Raw genomic sequence first — 15,558 nt, 5'->3', positions numbered from 1 at the left:
ATTTGACAGCTACATCGCCGCGGGCTAGTGGTTGTGTTATCAACCTCTCAGGGAATGGTACCCTCTGGCAGGTGATTTCACAAAGGGCCATAAAAATCTCTGTGTTGTGGAATCCCAGGCGAGATGGAAATGATGGTATTTTGCAAACTGACGTCCTATTCATTAGGCCTATCACTTACATTGTCTGGGGCAACTTGCGCGCATGCATCGGGTGGTGAAGTAAGCTAACCTAAGACTAGTAATCGAACACCAGTAGGTTGTCCTAGGATTGACAGCCAGAGAGCCGAGTTAGAAAATCGGTAGGAGTATAGAGGGTGCTGATTTGGAGGCCAAGACACATTTTGGGTCGCAGAGCCAGCGGAGTGAGTGGATTAGTGTTGCAATGTTGCCATAGATTAGAATTTTTTTAAAAGGAAAATTTAGGAAAAATATACGGTATTTGTTCACACGCGCCTGCTGATACTAAAAAGTGATTGTACGCAGCAAAAATAGTAAAAAAATATAAAAAGGTTTTTTCTATATTGATCTAGTTTTAAAACGGCAAATACTGATAGTACACATAATGTTTTACATAATATTTACAAAATATAAGATAAAAGCAAAAAAAAATTACTCTGAATTACTTCCATCTGAGAGATACGCGCTATAATCGAGATAACGCGAAGAATCCGCAGGTATTTTATACTTGTAATGAAATAAAATTAAATAATTTTTTAATTTGAAATTATAACTTCAACTTCAACTTTACCCGTAAACACTGCATTACAGGTACAATTTTTTATTAGTCCACATATCAAACACTAATTATAATAGAGATGATTCAAGGAATATGTTAATATGATACTTAAGTCGGAATAAAGGTGGAATGTTCGTGTGAAATACACAACCCCATCGTTTATCCTTAAAAAACTATTCATACCATTAGAAACCTCCCATTATTTTTTATAAGCTGAAAATGCGCTTACGTAGGCCCGCGTTATGGATGTCAAGGATATCGCGGGGACTGTCTACACTCAAAGCTCTCTGCTGTTTAGAGGGTAAGCGAGACCCCACCCAAAACACCTTAGCCCTTCACAATCCCATAAGATCAGCCCTCGGGGTTCGCCAGGCATTCTACCCAAGGATCTTTAAGTTACCTAACCTAATCAATCTGTACTGTAATAAAAAATAAATAAACCACAAATCTCAATTAATTAGTTAACGACTTATTAAGATTATTTATAAATAATATAACTATTTGAATATCAAATGCGTATTTTATGTTATCACTAATTCAAGGAATATGGAGTCTGATTATATCTAAGAGTCTTATGCTTGATTTATTTCAATAATAAGATATGTTTATACCCGGCTACAAGGTGTGTTCTGGTAGACCATATCGTTAATCGAGCAGTGACTCGTTTACGTTAGATTGATTGATAAGGTAGGATTTTCTCACTGTTTATAAAATCAAGACTAAGTACGTACTTAACTAAGAGGAATATATATATATATATATATATATGTATTCATTCCCGGAGGCAATAGGCCTTTGGCAATACCTGGATACTCGAACGATCTCGAAAACTGTAGAATCAATCATAATAAGTCTTGCGCTATTCCAGAAGAATACCTGACTTTTTATTATTAGGGAATTTGTGAAAAACTTATGAAATTATGACATGTGCTTGAAAACCTATGTAAGTACTCAAAATAATATCCAAATCAGAAACGTAATTTTACAAACAACAATATTAATAACGAAATTTTATTTAAGGGCGGGTTAAAAATTGTCAACTCCATGCTTACATCACCCTTTTATGAGAGACTTTTTATTCTGGCCTTTTTAAATTTTATTGTATTAAAAAGATGATCTACCTAAATCATACACAGAAGATAGGGATTTGTGGTAATTGCTACTCAAAACTAAAGGATATTCAATCATGAGACTGTCCTCCGTAAGTAAAATCAATATGGTTTTGACTTATGAGACTCACACTTAGCGCCCTCAAATTCGGAGTCCAGACTAATATAAGATTCACAAACGATACACGCGTATAGTCTGACAACAAAAATGTATTGAATTTTGACATACAAGACAACATACTTTGTTAACATATTTCCTCGATGAATCCTCATAGAAATGAAACAGATTATGTTTTCTGATGTTTTACAGATAGAAGTCTGCAACAACTTTTGCCGATGATTTTCACCTCTCACTTGTCATTGTACACTTGGTGAACAACTTCCATATTTTAGGGTAAAACAGCTAGTTCATCGCTAGTTTTTCCTCTAACCCCCTCCAAACCAGTACCCTCTGCGCCCAGCTCATACTTTGTATGAGTGAAAGGAGCGAAATTGCAGAGAATGTATTTCTCTCTTCCCTCTTCCCCCTATCACCCCACACATGTCAGTCCTTCTAATGTAACTGAATGGATTGTGTATAATTTTGTGCTCAAAAATTTAACGCAAGAATTACTTCACCTAAAATTTCAACGAAATTGATGGCATGTGAAAATAATCTAGGACATGACAATTGTAGACGCGAGGTCGGCAGAATCTTCATAGCCGTGAAAATTTGTAAATCTGCCACTTTATGTATGATTTTCGAATATCATTTCCATAAATAAGTCGCTAACATGATAACTATTAACCGCTTCACTCTTATCAACTTTATTAATTTATTACATTAATCAACGCATTGATATAAATTTGGTTTTTATCGTACATCGTTATTGCTTTCTAAATACAAGATCTTCTTATAAAATGAAGAATAAATATATAGAATAGAGTAGTAATAAAGGTATCCCAGTCATGATTGGTTTTTTATTAATATTATTCATATAATATTCAATAGGCGGGGCATATAGCAAGATACACAGATAAAACAGACACATACTTCGAAGATAACTAATATGGAAAGGACCAAGGGGAAGAAGAAGAAAAGGGCGCAAAAAAAGGATAAAAGAAATAAAAGCGGTAGCAGGAAGGGAATGAACAAAGAAAGCCAGAGATAAAGTCAGTTCAATCAATCAACGGTACTATAGGTAGCTAGGATATAGGATAGCTAGGATACTAGATACAAATAATGTATAATGTCTAAGCTGTATATTATGATTTATTTTTGTCATGACTGGAAAAAAAATATTATTACCTATCACAACCATAATAATGGGATGTCAAAACGAAACCAAAGATTTACCAAATGTGCCTATACCGTCAACATCAATGTTTAATTAGTAATATATAACGTGTATTACTGTATGTTCTTATTAAATCAATGTGTGGTTTCGAGATATATAACGTTACGTTTCATCAGCGATGTTAACGTATAATAATTTATTCGAGGCTTATTCTCACAAATCGTCTTTACATTATGATAAAAAGAGACAATAAGAATAAATTAGTGCCGTAGTTAAAATGGCGTAACAAGAGGTTAGAGGTAGTTTCTAGTTAGAAATCTTCAGTTTAAAATTCACAGGTTAAATGTTTTTTGTTAAAGAAATCGGGTAGGCCTTGCGTGATGCACATAGACACTCTCAATGCCAAAGTACATTGCCGGCCTTTTAAGAATTGGTACGCTCTTTTCTTGAAGTTTCACTTCAAAAAAATCTTTTTGGTCTGGGCCTCAGATTTCCATATCTGTCTTGTGATCATTGTTTTTTTCTAATACGTATGTATGTCCTACATACTAGAAATTTTTGATACATGCCGGTTTCCCCCCGATGTTTTCCTTCAACGTTAAAGGTAGTGTTAAAAGCGTACTTATAAAGTCCATTGGTGCAGTAAAGAGGTGTTACCAACCTACGACATCAGGGATGAGAGTTAAAGTCAAGACTCTGAATACACTTGATCAACACTGCTCTATACCGCAAAGAATCTTCGTTATTTGCAATACTATACAGTGTCAAAACGTTATAAAACACTAAGACTGTTACTGAACATAACCTTAGTTAAGCTATTCGCTAGCATTGTAGGAAATGAAGTCAACATAATATTACTTATACGCCATAATTACCGTAGGCTGGATTATAATTCAAGTAACGTCACACTCTCTTTTATGAACTTTATACTGAGAAATTGCATGTTTCAAACTTATTTACCTTCTTCCGTATCTCCTTAAAAACATAAGGCCCCACTTGCTGCACCTGCAAGCTGACGTTCTTTCCCGCGAGAATGTCTTCTGTATTGGTGATGTTAAACAGAAAACACTCCAGGTACATAGGGATCGGAATGTCCCTCCAGATGTAGAAGGATGTGGAACCTTCCGCGAGAACCATCATCTGTAATTAAAATAATATTATTCAACAGTGGTTCTCAGTTAGCTATTAATGTGGTAAATACACATTCACAGCTAACTGAGAACCACTGTTCAAAAAAAAGATTCCTCCTAAGATTGGTACGCGAAGCCATTGAAATAAAAAAAAACAACCGAATTTCAATAGAAAAGACGGCCTAATATTATCAAACACCTGGGATCCAATAATATCCAAATTAAAACTCCAAGTCAAACAATCTGCTAAAATATCAATAACACGGTGTCCTACACCGTGAGTAATTTTTGCGAAAACCCGTCATCTTTTAGTCGATACCAACTCCGGGGAAATAAATACAGATAACACAACTTTCTCTACAGCTGTGATACTTTTGACATTCAACACCTTTTGTCACGGTGACTGAAGCACCGTGACTACGCACGCTGTAAACCACGCGAAACGTCGGAAAAATTGAAATTTAAAATTATGTAAATAATTATAAGTTTATAATAATACAAATAGCTTAAATCCGGTTAAAAATTGCTTTCTATCAATGTGTAAAAGCTATGTTAACCAAAGACAATACTATGAATTAGGAACATCAAGCTAAAGAATATAATACAAGTAGTATAACATGAACAAGTAGGTACACCTCCTGACGTACCCATCAGGCATAATATCTCTTGCGGAACGGCTGAGCTCAGCTGCCTATGCGGTTTGGAAGATAAGACAGTCAACAGGTATGAAACCCAGCGTTTGTTACTTTCTCAGTATAATATTGTATGGCATTTTACTGTTGGCCTCTATTTTTATTTTTCAGAAGTGAGCTGTCAGCGCCATTTACAATCTACATCGCCACTTTTTTTTTAAATATATATAATAATGACAGGGCACTGTCAACAAATTTACGAAAATATTATGCATGTTAAAAAGCATCCACATCTTTTTAGTTAAATGATGATGTACTTAAATGTTACAATACCTTGTGACATTTTAAAACTCAATCTAGTAACAGTTACTTTTCTTTTAAAAGAAATCATCTTTGGCGTAGCTCACATACTGTTTGACTGTGTGTTCAGTTGTTGTTTTCATTTCGGTTAGAAACGTCGCGTATTAATTATTGTGACCGAAAAAATTCAACGCGCTGACGCAGCGCCGTGAACGCGTTACGATGAATCGTTGACCTAATATTTGTTATTGTGTAATGAATAAAGGCGAGGTTTTGTCTTTATCATTTTAATTATTATATTAAATTTATGATGTCATCTCCATGTGTTATTGAAATTAAAACCCAAAACGAGCAATATCTATTGGCTGAACTGAAAAAGGAAAGCGGCCGATGCTCGGACCTGGAAACTATTGTCTATTAACTGAAGGAACGTATAGCTCAGCTCGAGAAAAAATAGATCAGCCCTTAACACAAAGGGAAGAGGCATCCGCTGAATCAATTCAGTATGAGACGGACGAAGAAGAACTGGCTAAAGAAACGTAATGGGTGCGACAAAAAAGCAGCTGTGGGGCTGTACCAGTAATAGTAATATCCAAGTAATCCAACGATTCCAAAACAAAGTGCTCAGGGGAATAGTTAATTTCCCTGGTACATTCGCAATTACGACCTCCATCGCGACCTTAATGTAGAGGACGTCACCACATTAATAAAAAAGACTACTGGAGCACACGAACATATGCTCCACCATCACGTTAATGTCGAGGCTATTCAACTCCTCAACACCACTGACCTAGTCAGAAGATTGAAAAGGATAAAACCATTTGAACTAGTGAATTAGTGTTAGTGTACTTTAATATCAAGTGCTAAACAGTGAATGAAAAAAAATATATTGAACACAAGATCAGAGTGTCTTCTCTTTAATAGAGACTGTAAGTAGCGTTATTGGACACTTACTTATGATAACAATCCTTTTTAGTAAATTAGTTTAGACTTAAATTACTTATTAGTCTTAAGTTAGGCTAGATCGTAATGTTCCATGATGTCGTAGTAAAGTCACATGTATATAAAAAAAAAACTTGGAACTTGGTTAAAAAATCTGGTGGAAGACAGGTGGTTGCTAATCTAGTAAGAGTTACTTTTCTTTTAAAAAAATCATCTTTGGCGTAGCTCACATACTGTTTGACTGTGTGTATTACTGTATTATTTTTTTATAAAGAATAATGTAAATATATAGTTGCAATATTTGCATTGTTGCATTGTTTTTTACAACACCATGCGCCTATTTTATTTTAGTATACTAGTTTTTTTTGTTCTAGGTACATGGTCTTCACGTATAATTATATAAATGTATACAAAATATTGTAAAATTGTTTTAAAAGAGTAAGTATGGAGCTTCTTTCCAATTCTTCTCTGAAACTAGTCAAAATATTTTGAGCTGTAATTCGGTTCAAAGATACACTATTTCTCAATGAATTACATTCACTTAGTGTAGGTTAGTTATGTAGATCGTGTTATGAAACTATTTGAAAATAATATATGAAATAAAAATATTAGTTTCTAATAATATGTACAATATTTTTTACAAAAGTGCAGGTAGGTCGCTGTTCGAAATACTTAATTTCAATTTAATAATTTTTTATGAGGGTGATCCCAAATATTTTTTCTCGGCCGATCGTCACATTTATTAGTTGAGTCATTGTAGAGTTTTACTCGTTACGTTAGACACATTTTTATTTTGATATATATTTTTTGTTAATTATAATTGATAATAGTTACGTCCACTATTTAGAATTTTATAGTGAGTGTTTAGTGCGTTTTTGAGAACTATCGTGAGGCAAAGTATTAGTCTCAGTCTAACCTCCCTATGTTCTCAAACTAATAGAATTTCTCTAAATCCTTACGGCTGATAATATTGTGTGCCTTTCTTCCTGGTAAGAAGAAACTGTAACGAGGTATGTACTCAGGACTTATTATTCTAGTATAAGATTGTGTATCGACGGCCACCGAAACGTTCTTTGTGGTACAGTCGCATTGATGTTACTTTCAAAAGTACCTTTTTAATAGGCCTAATTCATATAAATGATTTGACTTCACTGTAATACTGACGAATAGAATCCTTGCCGTGTGACAATTTTATTAAGTACATCTCAAGCGTGAATTCTCGGAAGACTTTAAAGCACGTTGTAGCCCACAGAACCAAGAATAAACGTCGTACATCCTTAGATGAATGTTATGCCCTATACTTAGTGTCATAAGGTCCAAATCGCGGAATTATACTCCAAATAACTTCTCAACAGAGCGTCATATAACCCTCTCACAGTCGTGATATTCGCGTAATCATTTGTTTATCTCAGTACAAACCCAAGTATTTATATATTTTCGACAAATCTGTCATGCGTTTACGAAATATCAAGTTCGGCGTAATCAATGCCGAGCGTAACCCGTTTGATCGATTTATAACCTATTGTATAATTTAAAAGTAAAACAAAATGTTCATTTTGGAATATAAGATATAGGTATCACTTATTCCACGTCATTAAATTTGAATCGGTACATATCCCTACTCATCGGCAAAGGAGACGGGGGGTTTTAGCCGAGAGAAAAAGCCGGCGTAAAAATCTCGGTACTCTTTTAAAATATCAAATCATCATACAAAATGCCTATGGTAAACAACAGTTATTTTAAAACAAATATCACAAATTAGAAGTAGCATGTCTAGCACTAGTCGCAGGGCCTTTAATCAACTACCAAGTTAATCGTTAATTTTGTAGTAAGCCTTTTTACACAGATTTTCTTTAATACATTTCTTAAATTTATTAAAAAGCACAGATAAAAGAGCCTCTGGGATTTTATTAAAGAAAAGTATCCCTTTTCCCAAAAAATAATTACTAACTTTAGATAGTCCAGTACGTGGAAATTACTAGACACTGACTGGCTGGACTGTGACTCCCGTCTTGCTAATATCGAATAAAGTTTTTAAATCCTATTTTGAAATGAAAAAATATTTTCGGATACCTTACGATTTACAAAAAAACTTGCGTCAGTAATTATGAGTATCGAACGATCCGATCAAAAGATACCAATTAAATATATTGATAAATAATAATTAATCAACGTATAGGTGAGAATGAAGTTCAAGTGCATTGATAGCATTTGTTATGATTTGGTTAGAATAGAGATAATTTTCTATTTACTCAGAGGAATCGTGTTAATGTTAAAACCCGCGAAACGTATTGCTGTTTTGTATAAAAATCAACGTGTATAAGAATCAATTTGAATTATCTCAAGGAATAGTATTTTTATACATTTATTTTCTAGTTATTTGTTACTGATACGAGTAGCTCGATAGGATGTAACATTTATTTAATAAATGAGAGATGTGAATAGTGAAATTTTCGTATTATATATACAACACTGATATGTCGGAGCAATGGTGCTGGTATAGCTGCCATCGTTTGGGCATATATATTCTCTTGATCGCTATTCTATTATCGCATCGCAGGCTATGATAGTTTTGTTGTTGAGTAAGCCCACAACGAAAGTCATAATAAATCATTGACCGAAAATTTTCTCGCGTCGCGTAACAAGAGTTTTAAGATTTGCCGCCAATTCACAAAAACAAATGACAAATAAATGCAATATATTACATTAGGTTACCAAAATGTTCTTAAATTGAAATTCGAAAAAAATTTTCATTAGCAATGTTTCTAATTGGCCAGTTCTAAATATTTTCAGTGTTACCCACGTATTAGATAGTTTTTATTCTAATTTAAGGTTAACTTTGATTAGCAAAGGGGCTACATAGTAGTCGTTATAAGTCTTTTAAAATATTTGTATGGAACATGGCAAATGAACGAACAAAGTCTAATGATAACGACTTAACAGGAAGTTTTAAGACACTATAAAATATTAAATTTTTATTTCTTGTTGCCACTGTAGATTTCTGAATAGAATATGTATGTCCGAACAATGGCACCTATGCCGTTAAATGTAGAATAGAAATTTTTCTTCGCTAAAATATAGTAACTGCGAATGTAAGCTGTATTAAATTTTCTCCGTATCACGCATCCAATATCTGTTATCATATCCACTCTAATGATAAGAATGGTTGAACCAAAAATATTATTTTATGATTTTATTATTATTACTAGCAGTGTTGGCCTTGGCTTTAGCGTGCGACTCTTATCCCTGAGGTCATAGGTTCGAGCCCCACCACCATTAGCTCGAACGGTAAAGGAAAACATCGTGAGGAGACCGACTTGCCTTAGACCCAAAAAGTCGACGGTCTGCGTCAGGCATAGAAGGCTGATCACTTACTTGCCTATTCAATGAAACACATACAGAAATCTGAAGACCAGACCTGAAAAGGTTGTAGTGCCATTGATTTAATATTTATTATTATTATAACAGAATAATTTATTGACAACAAAACAAGTGAAGTGAAAATTTATTTGTTCTATTAATTCTGACTTTTATTTTTATGTTAAAGAAACTGTCGTAACTTGTTATTCCTTACGCCTATTTAAGCATAATAATCTCTAAAACCCTGATTGCATATCGATGATGATATTTACACAAGTAATTAAATATTGCAAATGTCTGAAGGCCATGTGTTTTTTTTTCGAAAAATATGTAAATTCTTGTATATTTTAAGTATAATATATTAATTTAAAATAATAAAAAAAAATTCAACGAATTTACTCAATCGTTTAAAGGATTTTTTACGACAACTCTTGTTTCCTTTAATATTAATGACATTAAATAAACTTCTGACAAAAAAATATAAATAAACACGAACAAAGCGGGTCTATCTCAAAATCCAGACTTAATCTTTATAATAATAATAATAATAAGTTCTTGCAAGATTACGGTACAAAAATGTGTAAGGGTTACAATAGTAAGTTCGCATATTCTGCCACACACAATAGCGCGCAAATTTGTCTTTAAAGGAATTTTGCATTTTTAGTCATAAGAATTGGTCAATTCTTATATTATCTGTATCGTACATATCAGATCTTACTTTGTTATTATTATATATAGAATAGACAAAATAACATTGTGTAAAAAAACTTTAGTTAAGATATTAATAACATATCCGTTAATGATTAGTTAGTTAGGTTAGACTATAAATGGTTTATAATGACCACATTGACGCAGTTTTGTAAGACGTGTCAGTGAATATTTTCATGATGTAAAATGTATGTGTGCTATACTATACATAGATTAGAAATGTATTCAATTATGGTTGCTCGATTTGGCCTCATAGTTACATAGCACACCAAGAAAAAATTGAAAAGAATAAAAACAACTTGATAAAATTCATCTCTTAATTCATTTTAACATTGACGCAATGGGCTCTTGACGATTTAATGATTCTGCAGTAGTACTAGAAAAATTACACTTCCGTGTTCCTGCCTACCAAACTCGCGTTCTGTATCACGTTCCTCACATCAACACTAACTATGCAAAATCTCTGTTTTGTATCGCGTAGCCGGACTTATAACGACCACTATTTAAGCCTCGTTGTTTATGGTATCGCGGTATATGCTTTAAAGGAATATTAATAATATCCATAGCGTTAAATAATCTCCATCATGAGTACAACCCACATACACAAGTTCACGTACTTCGCTTTCATCACACAACACATCGGAATTAGGTATTACTTAGTTAAATGTATTTAATAATTTGAATTAGTTTTATGTATAAGTTTCGTAAATGTTCGATACTATTGTATATATTATTATTTAGTATAATTATCTTTTTACGCTTAGTAAGTAACTTAAATGAATGATAATAATTAATTAAGACATTACGAATTTATTGTATTAACAGTAAGAATTTATTGTATTTCTGTTAACTTGATTGACTTGAATTGGCAGTCTCAAAAGTTAGGAAAAAATATAATATTATTATTATATTCATTAGTGGAGTTTTATTAAGATCGTACTCGCATAAAAAAATAATAATAATAAAATATATAAAACACAATATTTAAAACGTTACTTTGTACTCTACGCTTTCAAGGGGAAGGTTACTGAATGTTTAAAAGCAAAGTCCCTTTATAGCGTGTGTGAAGTTTGACAACAATTATAAATAACTTATTATTATGGCATGATTTTAAAGTTCTGAACTTGACATTGACTTGACATGACATTTGCGTACCTGTTTATATATGGCTAATTGTGCAGATTTTTATTCATTACATTTTGTAGCAATGATGTTTATTCTAAGTAAAATCATCCTTAGTTTATTTAAACATACTAGGATTCACCTAACAGTCTAAGCTGCACTCTATCAATGCTATCAATTGCATGTGTATTTATGTTAATTTTTATAGGAGTGTTTAATTATTTTTTGTTGTATTTTTTGTTCTTACTAAACAATAAATGCTGTTAAGCAACAAATACGTAATTGTTACTAACTCTAACTAATAATATAATAGGATAATCTGAAATAAACATTTTGTCATTAATAATTAACTTACGATAATTTTCATATAAACGCAATACAGCGATTTAACGATTATTTAGGTACCTTTTTAATTTGTGAGAGAAATATATCAGACCAGCTGCAATTTAAAATAACACCAAACACAACTAGCGCAACACCAGCACACATCACTAAAATATGTTTTCTGTACACAACCATATTACTCAGAATATAAATCACAGATCAAAGATAGATAAAAAAATAATTCATCAGAACGCAGTGATATGTAGTAATTCGCGCAAGTAGCTCGTGCCAACTACTGATATTATAGTGTCGAATGCACGCCTGCGCCGATAATACGCGGTTTCGCATGAAGATAAGTTCGTCTTTTAAGTATTAGGCTGTATTCAAACTGAACGTCTAAATCCTGTTTCTGCAGCCTGGAGGCAAGAAATTGCGATGCAGAAATTTGATTCATAAATTCACATAACTTATTTAGGTTTAGAATTTTGGATGAGTTGTGTTTTGGTACGGTACGTGGCAAACGACCGTTTGAGTCTTTTCTTGCATTTTAGAGACACAGGAGTATACAACATTAGCTGAGAGTAATAAAGAAAGCAGTGTTAGTTGTAAGAGACAGGTTAACACCATGAGGCAAGTAGTATATCTTGGAACCAATATTCTGAGCTATCTGTTAGACGAGAAGAATACAAAAGGCTGATTACTGTTCATATATAAATTCTATAAATATAATGTACTTCCATTATAATTTACCTACATATATAATAATTATAAATGGATAAATAGAGATCTATAACAAATTCAAATACTTTGGTCCCCGTGGCAGTATACCTTTAATGACAGCGTTTTCTCGCTCTATTGAGATACTGATTCGTTGATCGAGAAAAGCACTACTCAAATTAGGCTAAATACTTGTCTATAAAAAAAATATCAAAGAGCTGATGCAAACGAAAAGACAAGACACAAGACATGAATGTTGAATTGTTTACTTAAAAAAAGTATTATTGTTACTTAAGAAGTTTAAGTTTTACTTAAGAAAATAATGTAAAAAAAGATTTGGTATTTAGTCTTTAATCGAATCACAATTTTTATTACCTTCATTACGTTATACTTTAATCAATGAACAAGGTAATATGTATCCAGATTATAGAATAATTTGTTGATAATTGAGTTTCATTTCAATCAATTTACTAGCTTCAAACTTAAAAATGATAATCCTAATTTATTGAAACATTCAGCCTGCTTTCCAAAAGATACACAAACTTAAAATGTTATACTAAAATAGTTATGGAATCCAACCTAATCCTACTCCAACTGGCTCCATCTATCTTGAGCATATTCATCCCAATCTTTGGAAACAATCAGAATATATATAAATAAATATGTTTCAGAAAATGATATGTATTTTTGTATTTACCAGTTACGTACGTAACCCGCCTAAATAGCCTTCCAAATAATAAAACATTCATCAATTCCATCAATAAGGAAGAGTTTAACTGATAATTATATAATATCGGTGATAAGACTTGTTTACCATAAATCGAAACAAATATCATCAGCTCTATTCTAAATAAAATTGACTTTCTGTAGGGGGGAGTAACGAAAAGTAGTTTTTTTAAAATATAATATATTTAATTAATCAATTATGTACCGTTGCTATCTATGTACTTTTATGGGTAGTTCATTGATCCCTTTACTAAAAAGTTATTCGAATGGGAATCAATATAATCTTTGAAGGCAGTTTTTATGCCCCCAGAGTTGAATGTTTTACGTTTTTTACTTGTAAGAAGTTAGTTCCAAATTTCGGAAAATGGTTTTCTTAGTTGTACTCGTAAATAACGCGATATTCTATGTTTACCGGTTTATAAATAGAGTGACACAAAGAAAAAGAATGAAATACGGAATTGATATGAATCATGGTTTTCTGCTGTAAATACTTTGTGTGTATGAACTAATAAAAAAAAAATATTCTAAATTGTATTGTATAAATTCACCAATAAATAGTGTCATTCCTGAAGAAGATTTAAAAGTATTAAAAAACTGCAAATCGTACAAAATCAACACAAAACTGTGGGCTAGTCATTAATAAAATTTATATTAGGAAACTAATTCGATTATTTTAACGTCTCTTTTCACCGCAATGTTAACCCAGTAAGACATAAATATACAAAAGAGTTCTCTAGTTTCAAGAGCGCAGATTGATTTAAGAAAGAAAGAAGGGAGTGGTTAAGTTTGAACAAATAACTTGAAGGTTTATTGTGCTCCAATCTAAATACTTACGTAAGCTTTTGTTTTATGATAATGTAGATAAGATTTCAAGAAATAATATCTTATTTATTTTAAAAAATTGTAAATGGATTTGTTATCCTAAAGATTACTGTCTCAATATTAACTGGAGTGTCAAACGTTTTCAGTGCTTATAATTTAAAGACAATAAAGAGGTGATGAAATACAATTCAGTCTTATTATTTTTCTTACTTTACGCTAAATTATGAAATAATAGTAAATAATTTACGACGATGGTCCGTTCTAAAACAATAAAATCTGTTATCAAAAGAGTGTTGTACCACAAGAGTTCTACAGATCATTCAATAGATACAGGCTTATAGACGACTATGTCTTTGGATCTATTTTATCAATAAACTCTTTTTTAAGGGTACGATCGGTACGGTAGATCCGACTGACCCTTAATCTGAAGCTAAGGCCAGCGTGTATCACGTGCGAAAGGCGTTTACCAGACCTATCATGGTAGATACAGGTCTGGGTTCAAGGATTGGTTTGGGAAAATTTTAAACTGTTATTTGTATTAAAATTATTCGTCAATGAAAAAAAGAATTAATAATGATGAAAAAAGAATTCATTACATAAACATACCACCTTAACTACAAAACTAAATCAGTCCAAATGCGCTTTTTGGTCTAAACAATCTCAAATCAAAAGAAAAATCTTTTAAATTTGTTAGTACCACCCCCACTAATCGGCCAAGATTTCTCTTTTTTCCCGACCTTAGATGTTAAAACGAATTTTACTATGTAGTTAATACCAAGCTATTATCATAAATTCTTGGAATATTGCAAAACTATTGCACTAAGCGAGTACATTACTGATGTATGATTTATAGCTTCGTTACGGATGCAGTCATTCGGAACTTTTCTTTTCTATAGGCTTCAGTAAAACTCGCGTGATTTAATGTTTATAAAGCTGCATGTATACTAGGCAATGTTTATAGTAATAAAATTGTTGTCCAAATTAAGAAAGTATTAAAATAAATACGAAAAGAACTTTAGTGTATTATTTATTTGCATGGAGACCAAGTTTCAACGGAGATGTCGGGTATTCATTAAGAGAAAAGGAGTAAATAAAATAAAGTATCAATAATATAGATATATATATATATATATATATATATATATATATATATATATATATATATATATATTCTTCTCCAAATTCGATTTTGTTCCCTTTGAAGTAGAGATTCTTAGGCCGTGGGATCCAAATGCACAGGCGCTAATTGAAGTTGGCGCATGGTGGATGGTACCGATGATAAGGCTGGCGCTTTCCTCGCTCAAGGTATAAGTATCGCAATACAATGAGGAAATGCATCCAGCGTACCTGTAACACTGCCACAGGGACCAAACTTTTTAAATTGGTTTTAATTTTCTATTTATTATTTTTATATTTTAATTACACTATGTAGGTTAAGAATATTGTAAATCCTACACGATTAATTTTTAATAATAAAATAATTAATAAATAAAATTTACATAGAGATTTCTTCTACGAGTAAAGGACTACGAAGATCCAAGTCAGAATGACTTTGTAAACGGTGTCAGTTTTATTAAAAAGTTTCATCCCATATAATATGCCTTTAATGCGATAGATACCTGGGTAACACTGAAAATGGTTACAAAATGATAA

The 15,558-nt window shown here is 32.2% G+C and overlaps 1 protein-coding gene across 1 annotated transcript in view; it reads right to left on the bottom strand.

The window, feature by feature from the left end:
• The window catches only part of LOC123708769 (protein croquemort-like), a 30,217-nt gene extending 18,298 nt beyond the window's left edge, over positions 1–11,919 (bottom strand). The window contains exons 1-2 of the mRNA XM_045659644.1: positions 11,722–11,919; positions 4,083–4,262 (exon numbers count right to left, since the gene is read on the bottom strand). Of these exons, the coding sequence (XP_045515600.1) occupies positions 4,083–4,262; positions 11,722–11,835 (294 nt within the window). The 5' untranslated portion in view covers positions 11,836–11,919. The remainder of the gene's footprint in view (positions 1–4,082; positions 4,263–11,721) is intronic.
• Between the last annotated feature and the right edge of the window lie 3,639 nt (positions 11,920–15,558).

The sequence above is a fragment of the Pieris brassicae genome, chromosome 4, assembly GCF_905147105.1.
Source record: "Pieris brassicae chromosome 4, ilPieBrab1.1, whole genome shotgun sequence".
NCBI classification, from domain to species: domain Eukaryota; kingdom Metazoa; phylum Arthropoda; class Insecta; order Lepidoptera; family Pieridae; genus Pieris; species Pieris brassicae.
Note: the sequence above shows the minus strand (reverse complement) of the source record. Positions and strands in the feature narration are given on the sequence as shown.